The 23,041-nt window shown below is 45.8% G+C and overlaps 2 protein-coding genes across 2 annotated transcripts; both read left to right on the forward strand.

Annotated features, from left to right (window-relative positions):
* Positions 1-358: 358 nt before the first annotated feature.
* ACOD1 (aconitate decarboxylase 1) lies at positions 359-6,241 on the forward strand (the record flags this gene model as incomplete). Its single annotated transcript, XM_080917161.1, is given in 5 exon segments — positions 359-607; positions 1,291-1,380; positions 2,800-3,005; positions 5,166-6,102; positions 6,104-6,241. Coding segments are annotated over 5 exon segments (1,620 nt in total).
* A 7,609-nt stretch (positions 6,242-13,850) lies between these two features.
* Positions 13,851-22,695, forward strand: CLN5 (CLN5 intracellular trafficking protein). The gene is made up of 4 exons (XM_080917272.1): positions 13,851-13,996; positions 16,420-16,585; positions 18,003-18,228; positions 21,014-22,695. Exons 1-4 carry the CDS (start codon positions 13,875-13,877, stop codon positions 21,523-21,525), a joined length of 1,026 nt encoding a protein of 341 aa, XP_080773398.1. The 5' UTR covers positions 13,851-13,874; the 3' UTR covers positions 21,526-22,695.
* The last annotated feature ends 346 nt before the right edge of the window (positions 22,696-23,041 follow it).

Here is a 23,041-nt window from a genome sequence, read left to right on the forward strand (position 1 = left end):
TTCCCTTCAGTTTTCTCCATCACCTTCGTTGTCACCTCCGTTGTCATGTGCTTACCAGCCTGCATATTTCCACATCCTCGTGGGTGACACTGTACAATGTACTTGCGACACTCATTACTGTACCTAACACAAAACAAGAGCGCTGCTTAGCAATCTGAACGCAGCTCCCTTCCAGATGTCCCCACTTCGTCCCCTCTGTCTAGACTCCCATCTGCCCAAGCAGCCCGCATTATCAGTGTAACTGGGCAAAGAACTTCCTTAGTGGACATTTCCATCTCCTCATGCTTAGCATAGAAGGCGCCTAGTGTGCATTGCTTTGTAGAAAGGAAACTCAGTTAAATCAAGCAGGTTTCTTTTCATGGCGGAAAACTCTTTGCCGGGAGGTCTCAGAGGAAGCGAGTGGATACAGAGTGGGCGCACGGTTCTAACCTTCTCCTGTTTGAAGTCTGTCACAGAAAGCTTCGCCAGTATGATTCACAGCTTGAAAGTGGACCACCTGACAGATGGAATCATTCGGAGGAGCAAGAGGATGATCCTGGATTCTCTGGGCGTTGGTTTCCTGGGAACAGGCACAGAAGTGTTCCACAAAGTCACCCAATATAGCAAAGTAAGACGTCCAAAGTTCCCTTTCAAGAGAAGACAAACAAACACGCATGCGCAGACGCACTCCCGAAGTCTGTACCTGTTTTCAACACGCTCCACGCAGTGTGACTGCATCTCATGCGGATAGCATAGTCTTGTACATTTGCATCCGTCCCTCTTCTTCATATTCTCGTTTTTAAAGTCCCTTCCTAACCGCTTCTAATTCAGCCCTAACACCATCCAGTGGCAATATCTGTTATTTATTCGTATGACTAAAAGTACACCTCAACCGGAAAATTTCAGAAGTGAAATTGCCCACTTCTGAAATTATCTCAGATGGCTTCTTCGTGCAACTATTCTCTGGAGAAAATTCTATTCAAGCGCTCAAGGCAGAAAGTGGGCGTGTCCGTGGGAGACACCATAAGCATTCTCAGCATAGACTTGGTGTATCTCATCCTGTCTTCCTCTTCCAGTACTTACTCCAAGATCAAGTGGGGGTGGGTTCAGACTTCCTTGTGTGGAGTTTCTAGATCATAAGTTGGGGATAAGCAGATCTATGTCCTCTCCCTTACAAGGTTAATGTTGTATATTCCTTTGCAAGGAAGATCGATGGTCCGGTGAGGCCTAACAGAGCATCCCGGATGAGGAGTAACTCTTGGAAGGCCAAGTCAGTATACCGTTGCATTAACTGGTGTCCTCTTGTTCCAGATCTACAGTTCCAACACATCCAGCACCGTTTGGGGTCGACCAGACTTCAGGCTCCCGCCCACATACGCTGCTTTTGTTAACGGTGTTGCTGTAAGAAAGTTTGTCAGTCTTTTCTTTAGTTAAATCATTATAGCTTACAGAGGCGGAAATGAGATCACTGAGGTTCAGAAATCTGAGGTGGCCTGACCTTCCTCCTCATTTTCCTGTCTCTACAATAAAGCGGCACTTTCCCCAAAAATTATAAAAGTAGAAGTAATGGAGGATCTTGAGTTAAAACACCCATAAAGTATTATAATTCTGGGCCATGAATAGGCATAGCAAAAGAAAAAAGAAGAGTATGATGTGTATGTCCCAACATAACATCTTCTAGATTCCTTCTGTACAGTACCAGTCAATAGAGATTTATTCAGAAAGAAAGAATGGCTACATGATAATTTTCATGTTGTTTCCTGTGTATCAGGAAATACCTACAAGACAGTGTGTGTGTGTGTGTGTGTGTGTGTGTGTGTGTGTGTGTGTGTGTATGTGAGAGAGAGAGAGAGAGAGAGAGAGAGAGAGAGAGAGAGAGAAAGAGAGAGAGAGAGAGAGAGAGAGAGAGAGAGAGAGAGAGAGCGCATGTTGGGATTCGAGCGTTATGTTAACTTGCTTGCAAGGACAGTGTCTCAGACTAATGGAAGTAAAGCCACTGCATAGCCTTTAGGAAACATGAAAACACACACATCACATAGACATAAAGTAATCTATGTTTACCATCTTCTGATTATTACTAACTGTTTCATATATCAAAACAAATGGCTTAGATAAGAAAGGACAAAACCTCAGAACATAAAGTAATCATTTTAAAATGCAGCTTCGTGGTTAATGCAGGTCTGAGAACTCTTTACTGTTCTTGCAACTTTGATAAAACTTTTAAATTACTTCAAAGCTGATACAGAAAAAAACACACGGTCCAATATATAATTAGTGATATTAAACGTTTAGTATGTCTTGTTTCAAAGGTAAAGGAAGAAGGAAAAGGCAGGGGGAGAGTCGAGATCTTCCCAGGAGCTCTGATCTCCAGGGTTGGACTCAGCAGTCTCTAGAAATTCATTAGCTACCCTCCAAGGTCCTGCTATCCTTTGACAGAGAAGCCAGGGACAACTGTTGCCCCACCATGAGGTTAAGAACCACAACCAGTTACTGCTGAGCTAGACAGAGACAGACAGAGAAAGAATGAAGTTGGATAAGTTGGGTGGTGGGGAGGATCTGGGAGTGGGCGGGGGAGGGGAACTAACTATGATCAAAATATATTCTATGAATTTCTCAATAAAATTAAGATAATAGATATTTAAAACATGTAAATAAAATAATTAAAATTTAAAAGAGTCACAGCCACCTTTTAGGGTATAATTTCAGATAACGGGGGTTTCCCCCCAAATTCTCAAGATCATTGCTAAATTAAAAGGCAGTCCAAAACCCAGCACATTTAAAGGTATTTCTGAGAGGGTTTGTTTGTATCTATTTTTGCAGGTTCACTCCATGGATTTTGATGACACTTGGCACCCTGCCACCCATCCTTCTGGGGCTGTCCTACCTGTCCTCACAGCTTTATCGGAAGCCCTGCCTCAGACGCCAAAGTTTTCTGGCCTCGACCTGCTGCTGGCGTTCAACGTTGGTATTGAAGTCCAAGGACGACTGATGCATTTCTCCAAGGAAGCCAAGGACATACCAAAGAGGTACAGAGCCTAAACCCATCGAGGAGCACCACACCGCCCCCTGCCTGTCAGTCGCTGTCTGTGTGGCGCTGTCTGGCTTGGAGGCTGGCTCTAAAACTGTTCCCTCACCATTTTCATCCACATAACAATCCCCATGTCGTTATAGAAAGCTGTGATTTGGAAATGATTTTGGAAACTTCCCTTGAGATTCTAAACTCAATCTAGCTACAAAGATGGTGAGGTAGCATGCCTGTCTGTCACTCCAAGGAGACTCCTATCACTTGCATGCAAGGAGTGTTCTGGGTATCACTGGATTGCCCTCAAGCCTGCGTTTACAGGCAGTTGTGAGCCACAAGCTGTTAGTCTTGGAACCAAACTTGGGTCCTCCTCAAAAATAATACATGCTCTAAAGTGTTGGACCATCTCTCCAGCCACCATAATTTTTTTTAATTGAATTTTTATTGTCTAAAAGTCCCACCATTTATTCATTTTGTATTCACACCCTCTGTCCAATCTCTCCCCTACCCCATCTTCCTCTGGGATGAATATCTTCTTTTTTATTTACTTTTATATTAGTGACCCTGAGTCTAATTGATGCTACCCATATGCTCAAGGCTGCGTAATCATCCTCTGGGTATGAGCAACCTACCAATCAGAGCAGCATGTCTCCAATAGGGGCGGGGTCTCATTGCCCCCTCTTCCGGCTTGGTCTCGTGAGAATAACATGGCTACTAAAAGCTGATGTGTGCCGCAGACATGTCATGACTACACGTCAGCCTCCCATAGCTTTCCTCCCATCGACCAGCCCTTATATTCTTCTTCCCCATCTTCCTCCAAGTTCTCTGAGCCTTGGACAGTGGGAAGTTGGTCAAGATGGGAGACCCTTCAACAGCTGAGCTATCCGTAACCATCGCTCTGACCAACTGTGAGTCTCCACGCTCACCACTGCCTCCTTCAAAGAGAAGCTTCTCTGATAGGCGCACAGATTTACAGATATAAACACAAACACTTAGAACGCAGTTTAGTGATGTGACCATTTAGAAAACAACAGTAGAGTCCAACCTACTGACCTTCCCCAGGACATGTGATCTCCCCGGTGGTGAGCTTTGGCCAGGCTTACAGCTCCAGATACAAAATCTTCCCTGTGGCGCAGTTGGTTATGCCCTTGGTTTTCATGCCATTGTTGTACCACATGGACAAATCTTGCCAGCAGATCACTTAGTGCACGCAATGTCCAGAGCTGGATAAAGCCAATGATGTCTCTTTCCGCCAGCAATGCATGTAGCACCTGCTGGGGGAGGGAGGGGGGATTTCCTGGTCAGTTTGAGGTTGGTGTCTCCATGTTCTGTATCCAAAGTGAGTGAGGTCTTCAGGTATAGGTTCTTACAGTATGGTTAAATAGGAGACTAAGAGCAATAGCAATAGCTTGAATTGTTTTGGGTCACTTTGTGGCCTCTCTGACCAACAACTCATAGGGAGGTATTGCTCGCCTGGTGCTGAGATTTTCACTTAATAACACATGTCTACTGGAAGAAGCATTGTCTGCCTGTGCAGAGTACTTCTTTTAAACTTCCCTTGATTTATAGAATATTATACATTCCAATTAGCTTACAAAGTAATGGATGCCCAGAAGGTTTCATCCTGCATCCTTAGTTTTGGCTAAAGCAGCCATAGTCCACATTTTCCTGTTTGAACATTTAGCCTGAGTGCCCCCTCCCCCACTTTTCTCATCCCTTGGGTTCTACTGTCCTTTCTAATTGGCTGCTCTCCTTGGGTTGGAAGATTAGTTGTTTCCTTACAGCTTTCCTATGTGCATTTTGTTTTGATTACCTCTTCGACTAAACATCTTATTTCCCCATTTCCGGGGGCCTCCATCTTTGAAGCTTTCCAACCCCAAATTCTCCTTCTCTACGTCCATTCAACCCATATTTTACTCTCCTCTCTAAGGTAACCATACCCAGTGGCCTGTTTCTAGTATCCTGGAGTCTTTTGAAGAGATTCAAAGCTAGGATCCACGCAGAAGAGAGAACATGTGGTGTTTGTCTTTCTGGGCTCAATATAGTTTCCTCCACCTTCACCCATCACTTACAAATTTAATAATTTTTTTTCTTTACAGCTGAGTACCACATTTGTTATCCATCCATCCATCCATCTGTTGAGTTTCTTGCTTTTGTCTTCCAGGTTCCATCCTCCCTCTGTGGTGGGGACTCTGGGAAGTGCTGCTGCTGCATCCAAGCTTTTGGGGCTCAGCTTGACCAAGTGCCGTGAGGCCTTAGCTATTGCTGTTTCCCATGCAGGGGCACCCATAGCAAATGCTGCCACGCAGACCAAGCCCCTTCATATTGGCAATGCAGCCAAGCATGGGATGGAAGCCGCGTTTCTGGCAATGCTGGGCCTCCAAGGAAACAAACAGATCTTGGACCTGAGGTCAGGGTTTGGCGCTTTCTATACCAATTACTCCCCGCAAGACCTTCCAAGCCTGGATTCTCACATCTGGCTGCTCGACCAACAGGATGTGGCCTTTAAGAGCTTCCCGGCACATCTGGCTACCCACTGGGTGGCAGATGCAGCTGCATCTGTGAGAAAACACCTTGTAACTCCAGACAGAGCCCTGCTTCCTGCTGACCAGATTGAGAGAATCGTGCTCAGGATCCCTGATGTCCAGTACGTAAACAGGCCCTTCCCAGACTCAGAGCACGAAGCCCGTCACTCCTTCCAGTACGTGGCCTGTGCCATGCTGCTGGATGGTAGTGTCACTGTCCCATCCTTCTACAATCAGAAGGTCAACAGGCCTCAGGTGAAAGAGTTGCTCAGGAAGGTGAAGCTAGAACACCCTCCTGACAACCTGCCAAGCTTCAACACGCTATACTGTGAAATGAGCATCACTCTAAAGGATGGAACAACTTTCACCGAGCGCTCTGACACCTTCTATGGTCACTGGAGGAAACCCCTGAGCCAGGAGGATCTGCACAAAAAGTTCCGTGCCAATGCCTCAAAGATGCTATGCAGGGACACGACGGAAAGCATTATAAATGTAGTAGAAAAGCTGGAAGACCTAGAAGACTGTGCCGTGCTAACCAGGCTTCTGAAAGGACCCTCTGTCCAAGAGGAGGCTTCAAAACTACCCAGCATGTTCGCATCCCATATCGTGCCCAGACTTACCAGTACCTAAACAGGGTTGCGCTGGAAGAGATACAATGGTTTGGTTTACTGATCCGTATGCCCAGCAATGCACAGCAAGAAACAGAGATAAGTGAGTCCAGAAACATAGATAAGTGTATGTGGAAGGTGCCTTGTCCTGTAAGTTTGGTAGAACCAGTCCTGCTACCTTCAAGATATTATCACAGAAACCAACAACACAAGATCTTCTGTATTTTCACAGGGATAAAGTCTAAGTCACCTGTTGTCTGCTTGTAATCTTTTCTGAGGAATTATTTCATTCACTCTGTAGAGGAAGAGGAGTGTGCATGTGTCTGGCCGAAGGTGGAGCAAACCTGGCCTGACCACCATTTATCCAGAGGAGGGTACTGCCCAACCCTCCTCTCTGCAATGGGTGGTTTGAGAGAGTGGCAGGTGCCCACACATAGCCCTGTACGTCAGGGGGCTGCTTCACCTTCTCTACTGCAAATATAAGACAGTTTGAGTTGGGTCAGGGAAGCAGTGGGGCCCATGGTTTCACTCTTTATATGAGATAGTCTGTTAGCTCGAATAAATTGTTTTGAGAAAATTTGACAAGTTGAAGACACAATAAAAATGAAAAGGAGAAAGTTGTAAATGTGTGAGTAATGAAAATGTTAACTACAAAGCATACAGATGTCACATCAGCTACCTTGCTGAGTGTCTTCTGAATTCCTGGTGTTTTCAAGAAAATAGGCGTTTAGCCCAATATGAGCTCTTCAACAGATTTCATACAATCAGAGCCCTACAAAGGATAGGCATCTGTACTGGGGGTCTGTTCCTTAAGTGGTTTGGATCATTTTCCACTCGGGGATCAATACTTTATTTCCTTCCCTCTATTGTTACATATATAAAGTCTACAGTAGCTTGTGTGGGAAACCTCTTCTGGAAATACTGATAAATACAAGCCTGCTATTCAATTAACACATGATAGTGAAGACCTCATATATGCCAAGGCATGTACCAAATACAGGTGATTCTACCAGTCATGAAACATGTCTAGGTTCCAGTCCTCAGGAGCTTATGGTCTCGTGTGATTGAACGAGGACCTAACCACTTTCCTTCTAGGCCATTCCCTCTAACCCGCTGGAGACAACAGGAGGGGGCAGGGTTAAGGAAGGCAGCCAGTGAGAAGAATCTAGCCAGGTTTTTAGGCAAAAACTGAGGGGATGTGACGGGGGTCCTACACTAGACACACGTGTTGAGTTGTCACAATGTACTCTATACAGATATAGAATGAAAATCAAGAGACCCAGACTGGGCTGGAGAGGTGGCTCAGCAGTTAAGAGCACTTGCTACTCTTTCAGAGCATCTGGGTTCAGGTCTCGGTGTCCACATGGTCACTTAGAGCTGTCTGTACCTCCGGTTCCAGAGCATCTGATTCCCTGGTTTAATTCCTTAGACACCAGGCACACACATGACATACAGGCATATGGGCAGGCAAAATATCCGTGTTCATAATCTTCAAAATGATTCAGAGTATATAGGGATAGTGCCATACTTAAAATATAAGGCATCATTTCTTTAAAGTCAATATGCAGGAGGCCTCGGCCCTACATAAAGAATTACAGGCAACTAAGGAACACTGAGAGCCGGAGAAATAGTCTTCACCGGGAAAAAACATAAAAAAAATCATTATCAAATACCACATGGTTGGCCCTGAAAACATCCATGTAACATTATACAGCATTATACAGACTGAGCAGGTCATATGTAGGAATATATATGTATACACACACACACACACACACACACACACACACACACATATGATTGCTTTAACAATTGGTGGGGAAAAGGGAGGGTGTGAATTTGAAGGAGTGGGAAGGAGTACGGGGAGGGCTTGAAGGGAGGAAAGGCAAGGGAGAACGGGAGAAATGCAATTCTATCTACATGATTATCGAAGAGTCAATAGAGCAAGCAATAATCCACAGAATTGATTAGGGGAACTTTGATAAAGGTGGCACATAATAAAAGGCAGGAAACGCTGCGGGTTGTTGCGGCTTCAGGGTAGCTTCAGTGCCAAGTGGACCCCACAGACATATGGAACGTTTGTAATCTAATGAGAGAAGTAGTGAGTCTTCATCAACCACACAAAATCCTGAAACCACGAGCCTGGCTACCCATGACAACAAGATGCTAAGTAGTCTGGGTAAATTATATTCTTTAGAAGCACTCGAATTTGTAAATATAATAAAATGAAGACAAAAGAAAAAAGAGCTATGCTTATGTGCTGGAATAAAATGATTTTAAAGGTTGGTTTTGAGGTTTACAAGGTGAAGCCGACTTAGATACGAGAGCAGGAGGCTCAGCATCCGGTCTGCAGAGCAACAGGCTCATCAGAGTTTGCTCCGAGAGACCCAGTTTGCTATGGAGGGAAATCCTCAAAGTGCTAGTCACACACACACACACACACACACACACACACACACACACACACACACACCAATCTCAGTGGGAGGTGGGGGAATGGGACTGAGGGAAGGGAATAACATCTGAAATGTAAATGCAGAGAATGCCCTATTTTTTAAAAAGTGGGAAAAAGAGGTAGTGCAAAACTCTGTTGGAATATAGATTCACTGCCACATGCAGAGTACAGCAAAGGAAACGGAAAACCTCCACCATCCGCAGCCCCAAGTGGGTACCAAAGGGATTCTGTAGTCACTGGTGTTGAGACGGCTCATTTGAAGTTCCGGGAGGCTGGAGTCTGCACCAGCAGAGAGAGGCACTGTCGGCAGTGGACCCCTTTACTTGGGAAAGTGAGGGTAGGCAGGTGCCCTCAAGTTTTCCTCAGACCTTAGGCTTCCCGTTCTGAGGATAGGTCTTCCTGACCTCAGTGAATCCTCTCTGGAAATGCCCACATAGAGAGATCTCTCCCAGGCGATTCTAAAAGTTAACCAGACCAACTACATCACAATTCTCACCATGAGATCTATCCTTAAAATGGTAAGAATGGGGCTCTAAAGTTACTTTAAACCCTGTAACTCCTGCTCTTGAGAGGCAGAGTGTCACAGAGGTGGGTCTCTATAAGTTCAAGACGGGCTTCATCGGCATTCCAGGCTACTCCACACTAATCAGTCAGATCCTGTATCAGAGAAAGGAAATGAGCCAATAAGCCAAGAAACACCGAAACACTTACAGATCTATCTTTTATTTGAGGAAGGACCTCGCAGATCAAAGGAGTTGCTTGTACTGAAAGAGGCCCCCAAACTCAAATGTTCTGTGTGATCTTCAAAGCCTCAAGGCTTCAAAGTGTGGCCTCCACGTCACCACCTCAGGGAGGCACCTGCAGGTGACAGCATCCTCTCCAGCTGGTTTTGGAAGCCAAGAGAAACTGGGAATCTGTCAGCTGGAGCACGGAGGAACCATTCCCCTTGGGTTCATCAGAAAGCATTATTATTGGTTTCAATCCAAGAAAATTTGACATAACTGGCCTCAGGTGTGAGCTAGGCGTTGCACCTTTTTAAAAAATATTTTATTTTATTTTTATTTATGTGAGTACACTGTCACTTTCTTCAGACACACCGGAGGAGGGTTTCGGATCCCATTACAAATGGTCGTGAGGCACCATGTGGTTACTGGGACTTGAACTCAAAATCTCTGGACCATTTAGACATCTCTGTATGCCCCCTCCCTTTTGCACCCCAGTTGGTTCTCGGGTACAGCGAAGTCAGAGCACCACAGACCTGGGCTGGACACAGAAGGATCCAAAAATGGCAAGTAAGCACAGGGAACTTTCCAGAAGATGGCTTTAAAGCTAGTGAGCATCAGTTAAAAGGAATGCTTCACAGCACTGGGCTAACTAACCAGGTACAGCGACAGCAGCGAGCACAGGGGGTTAAAGTCTGCCAAATCCTGCGCCTTCCTACCTGCTCCACCACACATGGATCTCCACTTCTGCATGGCTCTCTTTCGAGTGATTCCAGAAGTGTATCTGCTTGGCTTTGGGAATAAATGCCTTCACCGTCAAAATGAGAAACACACGTGCATTAAAACACCCAAGTAAATCAAGCAGAAACACTAAATAATTCTGAATGTCTCCCGGCCACATCACAATCCAGCCACAAGGTAGAACGTGGAAGTGCCCTCCAGAGCAGTTGAAAACTGGAGCTATATATACATCGGCTTCCAGAAAGAAGGAAGACTAGACAGTCACAAAACCAGTAGATCTCATACGGAGAGATAGAGAGATAGACAGATAGGTCTGCTTTATAAATGATTATTTTTAAATTAAATATAATGCTATCCAACCCCTTCCAATACCTCTAGAATCCTCATTCGCTCTATCTCTCAACTTCTCAGACTCTTTCTCTAGTTGTTTTCCATGCATTCTTTCCGGCTGTATAGTGTTATTTATGTGACTACAGATTTCAGGGCTGACTTCTTGGATTGAATAGCAATCGGTGTCCTATACCCCGGAGAAAACCGGTCTCTCCTGCCCTTGTGATTCGAAAAGTGACCTGTAGCTCTTTCTTTGAGACCCTCCCCCTTCCACAGTCACGTGCCTTTCAGAGTTGCTCCCGTTCGGGTCTTGTTGCGTCAACATTAAGACATCCAGGGTGTAACTTCCACGTCATTCCTAGGAATTGTCCCACCCCCTCTTCCATGGGGATCCCTGGGCTTAGGTGCAGAAGGTATGTTGTAGATGCATCAGATGGGCCTGGACTCCAGCAGTCACTTTCAGTTGTGGTTTTTCTCAGTGATCTCCATCTGTTGCAAAAAGAAGTTTCACGATGAGGTTTGAGGGCTTCACATAGAAGGATAAGTATTTGCAACATTATTAGGAATTGTGCATGTACACTGAGCTGTGTTTGTACACGTGTTTTCGGAAACATTAATCTCAAGGAAATTCACAAGCATGCTACCATGGAAGTGTGCCTTGAAGACATAGACTTAGAGGAAAAAGCTAGACACCAAAATAAATACGCAAATAAATAAATAAAGTGTGCGGCTCTGTTTATGAATTGCCCAGAAGAGGCAAATTCGTGGAGACAGAACACAGATAGATGTCCCTGGGAGCTGACAGGAGAGGAGACAAAGTCATCGTTTACTGAATGCAATTTCATTTGGGGGCAATGGAGAAATTCTGCAGCTCAAAGATGGAGATGGTGGGGTAGCATAGTAATCTACTGGATCGTACACACCTAAAACAGTCACAGCGGTACGCTTTGTGCGATGTGTAGTTCACCAAGAAGAAATAGAAGGAAGAGAGAGAAAAGGGAAAAGGCATAAGCAGAGAGGAGACAGGGGGCTGTATGTTATAGGCTGCTGGGTGTGAAATGTGGCAGAGACTGGTTTCTGTTTGTGCCCTTAATGACCCTGGACCCCTTTCTATCCACGGTGTGGGCAGTGGGCCAAGTGCTGGCTACAGTCAACAAGACAACGTAGAGAAAAATCAAAGACATGGGTGGGACTGCAGCACGTTCGTCTTGCTCCCCACCTTCAGAAACCAAAGGCACCAGCACTGTTTCTGCTATTGTGCAGTCAGTCAGTAAAGCTGGCCAGGTAGAAGCCTGGCTGCAGCGTCTCTGCATCCGGGCCCGCGCGTGCCCCCTCGTGGCGGCTGGGACTGCGGCACATTCTAGTTGGGGATGCTCAGCTGAGTTAGGCCTCCATCTTTGCTCACCGAGTACCCAGAGAATTTGGGGCTCAAGAGCCTGTCATTTCCTCTTCTGCTGGCAGAGGGCGCCAGAGAAGTATAAACTAGTTTTTAAGCCGTGGGTCAGGGAGGATAATCTAAAAAGGAGTTAGCCAAGGAAATAAATGGATTCTCTCTTCTGAAGGACTAACAGATAGCAACTCCTACAAAACTGACTTCAGAAAAGAATGTCAAAATTGGTACACAATCAATTTTTAATTTTTTTTATTTTACACAATTCAATTTTGAATTGCTCAAGTTCCAAAGCTGAAACTTAAAATATTTTTAATTAAGAATACTGAGTCAGGGGGTCTCTGCTTCATCTTCGCCAAAACTTGGAGGCAAAGAATGCCTTGGGGGTCTTATAACATTCCATGTCGTGAAAGAGTCATATTGGCTAACGTGCAGTTGTGTTCTGTATTTGTACTTTGGGTCTCACAATGAAAAAAAAATCCAGGGACATAAGCATTGTTTTTTCATATAACTGCAGGAAATTGTAACGAATGGATTTCAATTTTTTTTGTTCATTTTGTTTTGTTTGGCTAGAACAAGCTATAGTTCTGTATATGTGATATATAAAAAAAAATCTGTTCTTTTATTATTAAAGAATAAAATCTGAAATCTCCAGAAATGATGCTCTTATCATTAATAATTATTAAATTACTAGCTCCATGTCTTTCAGCAGAAATTCACTGTGGCCGTATGTTCTCAGTGTTTAGTGACAACCTGAACCTACACCCAAGCAGAAGTCTAACTTGAGCCTCTCAAAACAGAATAGTGATTCATGTAGTTCCCAGAGTTATTAATGAGAACGTACAGATGAATTTGAACAAATTTGCCTGGCTAGTTCTTGTCCTAGAGAAAAAAGAGAAAACCAGCCGCACACTTGCTAGGACAAATTCAAGTATCACGAGGTCACCCTGCTTTTTCTGTCTCCTAAAATTTACAGACTTTTTTTTTTCTTTCAGGAAACATATCAGCAAGATGAAATAGCTAGAACCTTTGACAGGAGAATCTCTGAGAATCAGTCCCACACTATAACCCAGATAGGCCCAAAGCTTTTGATAAAGGGTTTCTGGGTATGTCATTTCTATCTCTTCTTGAGCTTCAGAATTCGCAAGCAACGATGATCCTATGTTTGCTTTGTGGTTTAGACCTCATGCAGCTCCTGTGTACAAACACATGGTGATTTTGCTAGGAGACCGCCAAAATACTGCCTGTTCCAGTCTCCGTTCGTTCCATCTTTCCCCAGCATCCTTGAGTGTTCCTGGCTGCCACCTCGCAGCACAGTGGCTTAATACGCCGGATTCCATTGTCTAGCGTGATGCTCTTAGTAATCTTATACTAACTGAACAAGGAGAACCCGAGGATAAATGGGTTAAATCTAGATCTATTGGTCGGTGTTAAAGCTTTGAAAAGTCTTGGACTAAAGGGACATCATCAGCGTGACGTGGGAGCAGACAACAATAGCCTGACCTGTGGGCTGACAGGCATGCGGGCACAGTTTAATGCTAAGTGTGGCAGAGGGCAGAACCAGAGCAGAGCAGACCAAGTCTTGTGATGCTGATGGCAGTACAGAAAGCATATTGTTATCGCCTTCGTTGGCAACCTTCTCAGGCCAGGTGAAGACAATCATTTCCTGTAATGTTCCTCCCCGCCCCCTCCCCTGGGCAACCAGCATCTCCAAGCAGAAGATTTTTGTTGGAGACTGGCCTGGGCCATGTGGGTCAAGAAAGTTCCTAAGTGTTTTATTGTTGTTATGGTTCCGCTGGTGGTGGCTGCGGGGAGGGCGGAAAGCACCTTTGCGCTAGAAGCATAACACTCACACCCACCTGGCTGGAGTGAGGTTTGCATCACCGGTCTCAAAGCTCCTTCCGGGAGGACAGCACTTTTTAGCCGCCGGCGCACGCGCGCTGGAGCAGAGGCGCTCCGCCGGGCCAGGACAGAGGAGGCGTCACGCGCCGGGAGGTCACAAGCCCAGCCGGCGCTCGTGCCCGGCTGTCTCGTCGTCGCGGCGGCGCGCACGCCAGGCGGACGCCGGGCCCCGGGAGCCACCGGGTCTCAGGGAGCCGCGGATGCAGCGCGCGGGGCCATGCGGAGCGCACTGGCGCCCGGCGCTCGTGCTGGCGCTGCTCGGGCTGGCAGCGACTCTGGGCGCGTCCCCGACGTCCGGGCGACGCTGGCCAGTGCCCTACAAGTGAGTGAGGCGGAGCGGGGCGTGGAGGGGACCCGGAGAGCGCGGATCCGATGCCCCAGCGCGCTCCGGGACACAGAGCACTCGGCGGGCGGCACTGCGAGCGTAGTTCCTAAATAGTTGGCTGCTGGGGGTCCTCAGCGGTTCAGGGCAGATCAGAGTCCTGGGAGGACTGTACAGAGTGACTTTTAGGCACAACTGACTCGGAGAGTAGGTTAAAACGTTTTAAACACTGCATTCATTTTCATGCTTTATCGTTAGCCGTCATTGCATACCATTTGGGCAGAATTCACGGGCAGGCTGCTTGCGCTGGTGTGGCCTTACTGATCTAAATACCAAACCCGGGGAATCTCCTCCTTGGGCCCGTCAGGATCACCTTGTTGGTCCACTTCAACCTGGACGGACATTGGTAGGGCTCCGGACCTCGCAAGCTGATCGCTGTCTTTGATCTAGCTAGTTTTTAAAAGTAGGTGGGGAATTGCGAAACAGGAAGCGCACGGGGTTTGGGGTCGCGGGGGACCGGTGGGGTGGGGGGAGGCTGAAGTGGAAAGATCTTCAGCTTTTAAAAGCAGGTGTTTTGCAACAGCATAAGGGGAGAGGTTCGTGGCACGATGCCATGTTCTCTAAGGAGTTCTTAGTTCTGAAGGCTGCAGACCAAATCTGGATTCATCTGTTCAGACCCCTGCTCGGGTTTAGGAAGGATACTCAAAAACTTCATGCTCACATGCCCTGAACAGAAAACAGGAAATGATACTAGCACCTCTCGTTTCTGGTGAAAACCAGCTGTAGCCAAACTTGAATAATTAGTGTGTTCTGTTCATGAACTGGTTCTGCTAAATATATATGGGGGGGGGGGTAGAGTTGAAGCTGGTTTTCATGAAAATATTCACAAGAAAAAAAACCCTAAATGCCCAATAAAACAAGAGATTGTAAGTCTCAAATTATTTTATTTAATGCCAGGAGACGGGAGCTGACTGATCTTTGTTTCTAAAGAAGCCCAGATTTGACATTCCCACCTGGCAACTGGTATATAGATAGATGTAAGTTGGAGCAGGTTTTGTCCCTGTGTTAAGACCGTAAAGGAATACTTGGGCAGGAACCTTTAGGATCTCAGAATTCTTCCTCTTTCCTTTCCTTTGCACAAGTGCCACCAGGCACAGGAGGTGACAGGGACAAGTGTCCTGAGCCATGGTCCCAGTCTGTTCCAGCAGAGCGTCTTTTGCTTTGAGCATTGTTATACCCTGTGGGCCAGCATCAGCCTCAGTTTAACCCCTGCCAGTCTGCCGATTCATACAATAATCAGAATGAAGATGGCTTTCTGTATCCAGTCTGATCAGATCTTCTTTTTAAAAACCTCAACGCTCATTCAGGGCTCAAGGTCCCCACGTCAGAGGCTGTAGCGCATCATTTCATACTCCCCCTGTCTGCTTGTCCTGAGGCGTGAATTCTTGTCTGTAGCCCTTCGGGTACTTTAGACGTTCAGTTTGTGGGCCGAACCACCCTTTCACAGGGTCACATATAAGATTTCTTGCATATCAGGTATTTACCTTATGATTAATGACAGAAGCAAAATTATGATACGAAGTGACAATGAAGTAATTTTATGGCTGGGGTCACCACAACATGAGGAGCTGTATTAAAGGGTTGCAGCATTAGGAAGGCTGAGAACCGCTGAGGTATGTCCTGTGTGTCTTATACTGATTTTTCCTTTCCTGGCCTAGCTTCTCTGGTACCCTCCCCTAATAGTTCTACCGGTCTCCAAGACTCGAGACAGGTTTCTTCCTCCTTTGTGCCGCAGGCCTCTAGTTCCTTAGTTTCGTTCTTACTGAAGCTCCCTTCTGACCTGTTTAACATCTCCCAAGCTCCAACCCCAAGTCTGGTGAGGAAGAGAACAGGGTTACAATTGTAGCTCTGTACATGGTAGGTCCTCAGTAAGTACTGGGTAAATGTTTATTTTTAAGTACAAAGCCTACTTAATGATTTCAGACTTAACACATCATTGGGAGCGTGTATATGAAAGCAAGTCAGCTTTAAGTATTTTCCCCTAAAAATAAGTTGCCGAGGATTGAGGAGGCGGCTCTGTGCCTACAGCACCTGTAGAAACCAGCAGGGCAGCGCATGCCTGTGACTCTAACCTTTGAAGCTCACTGGCTATCCAGTTTAGTGACAGACCCTGCCTCAAAAAAAGAAAGGTATAAATCGAGCAAGTAAAGACACTTGTACATAGGCACATACTACATGTAACACCACACACACACACATGCAGAGAGAAACAGAGAGAGAGAGAAACAGAGAGAGAGAGAGAGAGAGAGAGAGGAGACAGAGAGAACTGAGCCTGAAATGAAAATTGTGGTTCTAAAGCGTGTTAGAAGAACGATTCCTTTTATGCTGTAGCTTGATGATTTGATGGTTCTCTTTCTTACCAGGCGCTTCTCTTTCCGTCCGAAGACAGATCCCTACTGTCAAGCTAAGTACACGTTCTGTCCTACCGGCTCACCCATCCCAGTTATGAAGGACAATGACATCATCGAAGTCTTCCGACTACAAGCCCCTATTTGGGAATTTAAATATGGAGACCTCCTGGGACACTTTGTAAGATGCATCTTGATCTTGTAACTTTGCTTAAGTGGCTTAGCTGTTACTTTGACTTAAATGAGTACTCAAATGGTTACTAGGTCATATTTATTGATAACTTTGTATCAATATGGTTTGTGTGAGTATGTACCTATTCACAAACATGAAGTGGCCAGAAGATGTTGGCTGTGTCATATTATTCCCTTGGGATATGGTCCCTCACTGAACCGGAAGCTTGCATTTTTGTCCGAACTTGTTGGCCAGTGAGCTTGTCTCCTCCCCTCCACACTGGGGTAACAGACACAAGTGGATGTGACTGGCTTTTAGGTTCATGCTAGGGATTTGAGCTCAGGTCTCCATGCTTGCACAAGGACCCTCACCCATCCAGCCATCTCTGCAGCCTATGATATACTTCTTAGCACCTTTCAGTTGGTAGTCAGAAAGAGTTAGCCCTGAGTCTGCATGGCGCTGTGCATCAGTAACCTCAGCGCTTGGAAGGTCCCAGCTAGGGAATTACTCTTCCGGAGTCAACCTGGGGTACAGAATATGGCTGTCTAGTGAGTGACATATGCTTTGGCCTTCATCTGTTTAGCTGTGAAGGATCCTGTAATGGGCACCCAGACCTTATCACAGCTGACACCTTGTTAGAGCCACCAAGGCACCTTGCTGACCGAAAAGCTCAGCACATAAACCCCAATACTGGCCAAGACGAGAACAAAGACCCAATCTCTCATGGCAAATAATTCTGGGAAAGTCTCTAAATGCATGAACCTTGGGGTTTTTGTTTTTAATATCTTCGTTTACTGCTAATCGTTCTCGCTAATTGAAGTATATCAATCAGGATATGGTGTGCGTGCGTGTGTGTGTGTGTGTGTGTGTGTGTGTGTGTATGTGTGTGTGTAAAAAGCCAAGATTGATAAGGCTTGTGGCTACACACAAGTTTCCCATGTTAGCCCCCTGGCCTGTGGCTTTAAGAGTCCATGTGCTCTCAGGAGTCACCTTGCAGCTTGAGTAAATCTAAACTCTCCTTCCGCACTCAGCTCCAGGGAATGAGAAGGGCCTGACAGGCAGGAATCACTTCTTGATCTCCGAGTTCTGCATTAGGCCCTTTCCCAGCTCAGTGAATCTCCCCGGGAGGTAGGCACACTCTTTTTTGGAACATTCCTGAAGGCTTGTGATGCTCGCTGTATTCCTTGGCTGTGAGGACATTCAAGTGTCTTTACCCGGCTCACATCCCTGCTAAAAGGAGCCCCTAGTTGCCACAATCATAGCGACGGGTGCCCACAGCCTGAGGAGGGAGACACGGAAGTGGAGCCCCTCTGAGCGGTTGTGTGCTTGGTGCGCATTTGTGGTGTACCGAACTCTCTCCCATGCGTGATCCGCACCCACGGTTAACTCCCAGCGGATCTCACACCTCTTCTCCATTCCGACACAGAAAATGCTGCACGACGCCGTGGGATTCAGGAGCACGCTGACCGGCAAGAACTACACGGTTGAATGGTATGAGCTCTTCCAGCTCGGCAACTGTACGTTTCCCCACCTTCGGCCCGAAATGAACGCCCCGTTCTGGTGTAACCAAGGGGCGGCTTGCTTCTCTGAAGGGATTCATGACGAACACTGGAAGGAAAACGGGACGATATCGCTAGTTGCAACCATATCCGGTAAGTTTCAGCGATGACGTAGGTTTTGGTGATCTCATTAGGGTGCCTGTGGAAGATGCCGCTCGTTCGCTGAGACCTCACGTTCTGCCACGTGGTGATCATTTGTAGTCTGTGCTTCTGGTAGCTTTACACATGGCGCCAACAGGATCCTGATGGAGAACCTGCTAGGAGACGCGTGGCTCATCTGCTCTGTCCACAAACGTGAGTGGGGTAAATGCTGTGTATACCTAAATTGGAATCCAAATAACCGGGGGATCTGTAAAATGCCGTATTAGGAAGGTCTCTTAACTGTCTGAAAAAAAGTGGTGGTTCTAACTTATTTTTACAGGGAGAAATGTTAAGGATTTGCCGCTTCTGGGCCTGTCTTTCTTCTGAGTACTCTACTCGGATCATTTTGCACCTCCTGAGAGGCTCATTACATTTTACCCTTCGGCAGATGGGGAAACTGAGATCCACGTTAAAGCTATCCAGATAATAAGTGGCACTCCGGCCCTGCAGGAGGACCTTACAGGCGGTTCTCTTAAGAACATGGCCTCCCACGTGTGGGTGTTCGTTTCAAGTCTTCAGGAAGGATGTTTAAGAGTTCCTCTCCTACCAGTTTCCCGTCGTTTTGTATTGGGAAGTTGGTGACAAAGTCAATTTTTGCCTTCGCTGCTGATTCTTTTGCCATCAGAACTTTTGTCACTGACTCATGTGACCTTGGGTCACATTTACCTTCCATTCCATTGCCTGGGTCATTCAGGACCTGCTCAGGCTGTGTGTGTGAACCTTACTTTATACTCCCACAAAAGCAGGGGAGCTGAAATGGCAGGGTGCTTTGTGATGCTAATTATCCCAGTGCCCCAGGGCTGGAGGAAAAGACCAGGGTATTTGTTGTATTGCTCTCTAAGAAGGAACTGATACAGGTGATTTCAGACCAGCCACTTGACTGACACTTTCATAGGCATAGAGCTGGATGGAACAGGCCACATCTATGGTCTTTTAAATGTAACCTGCAGGTTTTTAAGATTTTATTTTATGTGCACAAGTACGCTGGGGCTGCCTTCAGACTCGCCAGAAGAGGGCATCAGATCCCATTACGATGGTTGTGAGTCACCATGTAATTCACATTGCTGGGAATTGAACTCAGGACCTCTGGAAGAGCAGTCAGTGCTCTTAACCACTGAGCCATCTCTCCAGCTCAATAACCTGCAGTCTTTTAACACGGCCACCACTTTTCTGATCTTTCCTTCTATCACATGACCCAAATATCCCAACCATGAAAGCCCATCTCTTTCAGCAATACTCGAAAAAACAAATGGCTTCTTTCTGACATCCCAAGCCGGTGCACAACCTTTTCCCTCCTCATATAAGCTGGCAATAGCATCAAACAGTGCTCACTCATTTAAGCTTGTAAGTTCTGTAAGACCCAAATTGAGTCTTATCTATCTGAAGATCCCATGAATGGGATGAGAGATCGGGGATCGATGCAAAAGCAAGAGGTTTATTAGTCCAGTGCACAGAGGTGGCCTACGTCCAGAGGAGAGGCAACCCCAAGCCTTCCATCAATATTGTTTTTAAACACTTAGCAACGGTGGACCATAGCGATGGTGACTAGGCATGCAGGCATTGGTGGGTTTAGATGTCTTTTAAGTCGATTGGCTGCTGCCAACGTGGGTTGCATCTTAGGACCTATGCCCTATATCCCAGGGCTGCCCAGATAAGAGGCTTCTCCCTGGGAAGAAGTGCTGCTTGGTGCCTGGGTCATATATCTAGGTTCTTTGTCTACATTCCAGGAGCTGCCCAGATAAAGTTGAAGCACTCCTTCCTGGAGCGTGCCGGACCACAAACGCCCTTAGTGGGAGAGGGAGGCTGTAAGGAGGGTCCCCCAGTTCACTCTTCATCTTGCCTATGATTAACCCTTTCCCCTGACCTTCTCTGGGTGTTACGACACAATGTTTGGAGGTCCAGCTTTCCCGAATTACTTCCTAAGAGCCATGCCTCCGACTCTAAAGCAGACCTTATAACACTGCCGTTTTATGTCCCTAAAAGTAGTGAAGATTCACATGACAGATGAGTTCTTTATCTTATGAACTCAATCTGATATAGCCCAAGAATGGTTTGCTTGTGCCTACAGATGCCTAGGTAAGAGTTGCACTGAGCTGAAAAACAGCATTATCTAAAGTAACTGAAGAGATTCTGCTTCGAGGTGGTAGTAGAAGACTTGGCCACCAAGGAGTCTGTGTAGTTCGAGAAGCCAGCACAAACCGTTAGAGGGATTTGTGTGGTGTGTCATCAGCAGCATCCCAGCAAGCACAGTACCAAGGAAAAGGGAATAGCTGGTACTCACATGTAAGAGGAGGCATGTCGCTTCGACAGGATCCCTACCAAGCTTTCTGCTGGTTCATCCATTTGCTCCTTTCTCTTGTTCTTACACTGTCATTGTCTTTCCTCTTTCCCCACTTCCGGGTCTTGCTTTCCTTTTCTCCTTTGCTTCTTCTGAGTCCAGGACTTGGATAGAGAAGAACAGCTGTGGTACATGGATGTTGATACTCCCGACTCTCACTCTGGCCTTAGCTTACTACTTATAGAATTTCAGGAGTCCTCTCTGTATCCCCACTGTATCCTGTATTTGCAATTCACAGGCCTTAAGGGTGGAGGACAGTGGGGCTAAGCTTGCGTATCTGTTGTGGGATCGAGGCTTTGAAGTCTTGAAGTATTTCTTCCTCATCCATCCTGGTCTTAGTTAGGTCGGAACTGTATACACAGTTCATTGTGTTGCTTTTCTTTCTCTTTTCCAAACTAGGAAACACGTTTAACAAAGTGGCCGAGTGGGTGAAGCAGGACAATGACACTGGGATTTATTACGAGACATGGATGGTTCGGGCCAGCCCAGAGAAAGGGGCACAGACGTGGTTTGAATCCTACGACTGTTCAAATTTCGTTTTAAGGACATATGAGAAACTGGCTGAATTTGGAACAGAATTCAAGAAGATAGAAACAAACTACACGAAAATATTTCTTTACAGTGGAGAACCTATTTACTTGGGAAATGAAACATCTATTTTTGGGCCAAAAGGAAACAAGTCTCTTGCTTTGGCCATAAAAAAGTTTTATGGACCCTTCAAACCGTATTCATCACCCAAAGATTTTCTGTTGAATTTCTTGAAAATTTTCGATACAGTGATTCTACACAGAGAGTTCTACCTGTTTTATAACTTTGAGTATTGGTTTCTACCTATGAAACCCCCCTTTGTCAAAATAACATACGAGGAAACCCCTTTACCTACCAGACATACAGCACTTACAGACTTGTGACCTCTTCCATTCGGTTCACCACCAGCGTCCATGTTCTTCCAGGGCTGTGTCAAGTCGGTGTCTTTGTTCTCCTTCCCTTCCTGGGGCTCACTGTTGGAAGGCAGTATACTGACATTTCAAGACTCTTGGAAAGAAGCAGAAACCATAATTGTACTGGCCAAAGTGAATGGGTTGTAATCTCTTATTTCATTGAGAATACTCCATCTCAGCTTTGGAGATTCTTTGATCCCAAGTTTAACATTTTTCTCGGGCAACCTTTTCTGTTACAGTAGTACTGTTTCTTAGTTTAAGGGGTTTGTTTTGGTTTTGTTCGTTCTCTAAATAGCTGTTTTATAGTTATTTCAGCCTGGGAGTATCCAGGTGGAACTACTTTCTAGTCACATAACCCTAAAACCTTGTTGGAATCCATTACTAGAGCAGAGCCTCTAGACATGGCAAATACAGTTGAACTTTTGGCCAACTAACTGGCGCAACTTAACATCTCTAGATGTCCTTACCTCTTAAGCGATTCATCTACCAGGAATATGAAGATTGGGGGCACCTATGTAGGGATAGGAGGACATACTGAGTGCATGTATGTGTATACTACTGGGACAGACAGTACACACTGCTTCAGCATTTCTTCAGTACAGGCCATGGAAGTATCTGGCTCCAGACATGGCTAGGTGAAGTGTTCTGACTTTCCACGTGTGTCCTGGTTTCTCTCCCGCCATCATCAAAGAGAGTACACTCCTGCAAAGGACAGAATTTTGTCGGGGACCTTAGTTCACTGTGTTGCTATTAGAGGCATTAGACAGGCTCTCGAGGACTTGTATTTTGATCATTTGAACTCATTTTGTTTTGATTTGTTTCCCCCATTTAATACTAGCACAGTAATGAAAACAAGTCTTTTAATAGGCAAACATGCCAGTTACTGATTTCCACCTAGCAGCCGACAGCTTCTTGAGACGTTAGCGCACTACTGCTGAACTGTCGTAGGAAGTCTCATTTTACGTAATCTGCTGACCCAAATGTGTAAGTCAGGGCTTAGCGAGGTAAAATGACCTGACCTGGAAATGTGTTCTCACTCAGGGTGCACTGATGCTTTTCAGCACTATTCAGACTGTGGCCTTTAAACCAGTATCTACGCAACGAATGTTACCGGTCTGTGTTGTTTCTCTTCAGCCTAATAAAAACAATCAAAAACCCAAGAAAAAAACGGGGCATGGACTTTGTATCTTTGATCTTATTTGTCTAGAAATTTACTTTTGATTGTTTAAAAGTATAAGCCCCACAAAACCAGAGGCCCCAGATGACTGGACAATCACACACTGCACTGTTCTGCCTACTGTTAAGAGGTCGACTTGTCCTCATACAGAGGGAACCGTCTTCCACTTCCTCAGGTGTATCTATTCACTGTAACAGTACCTGTACCCAACCAACAAGGTTGCCTCTTTGACTTGTCTTAAGGATGTGGTATTAAGAATCTTCACATCACTACTATGTAGGCAAAACTGATCCACACCACTTTTGAGTT

The sequence above is a fragment of the Micromys minutus genome (genome assembly GCF_963924665.1).
Source record: "Micromys minutus genome assembly, chromosome: 5".
Taxonomy (NCBI): domain Eukaryota; kingdom Metazoa; phylum Chordata; class Mammalia; order Rodentia; family Muridae; genus Micromys; species Micromys minutus.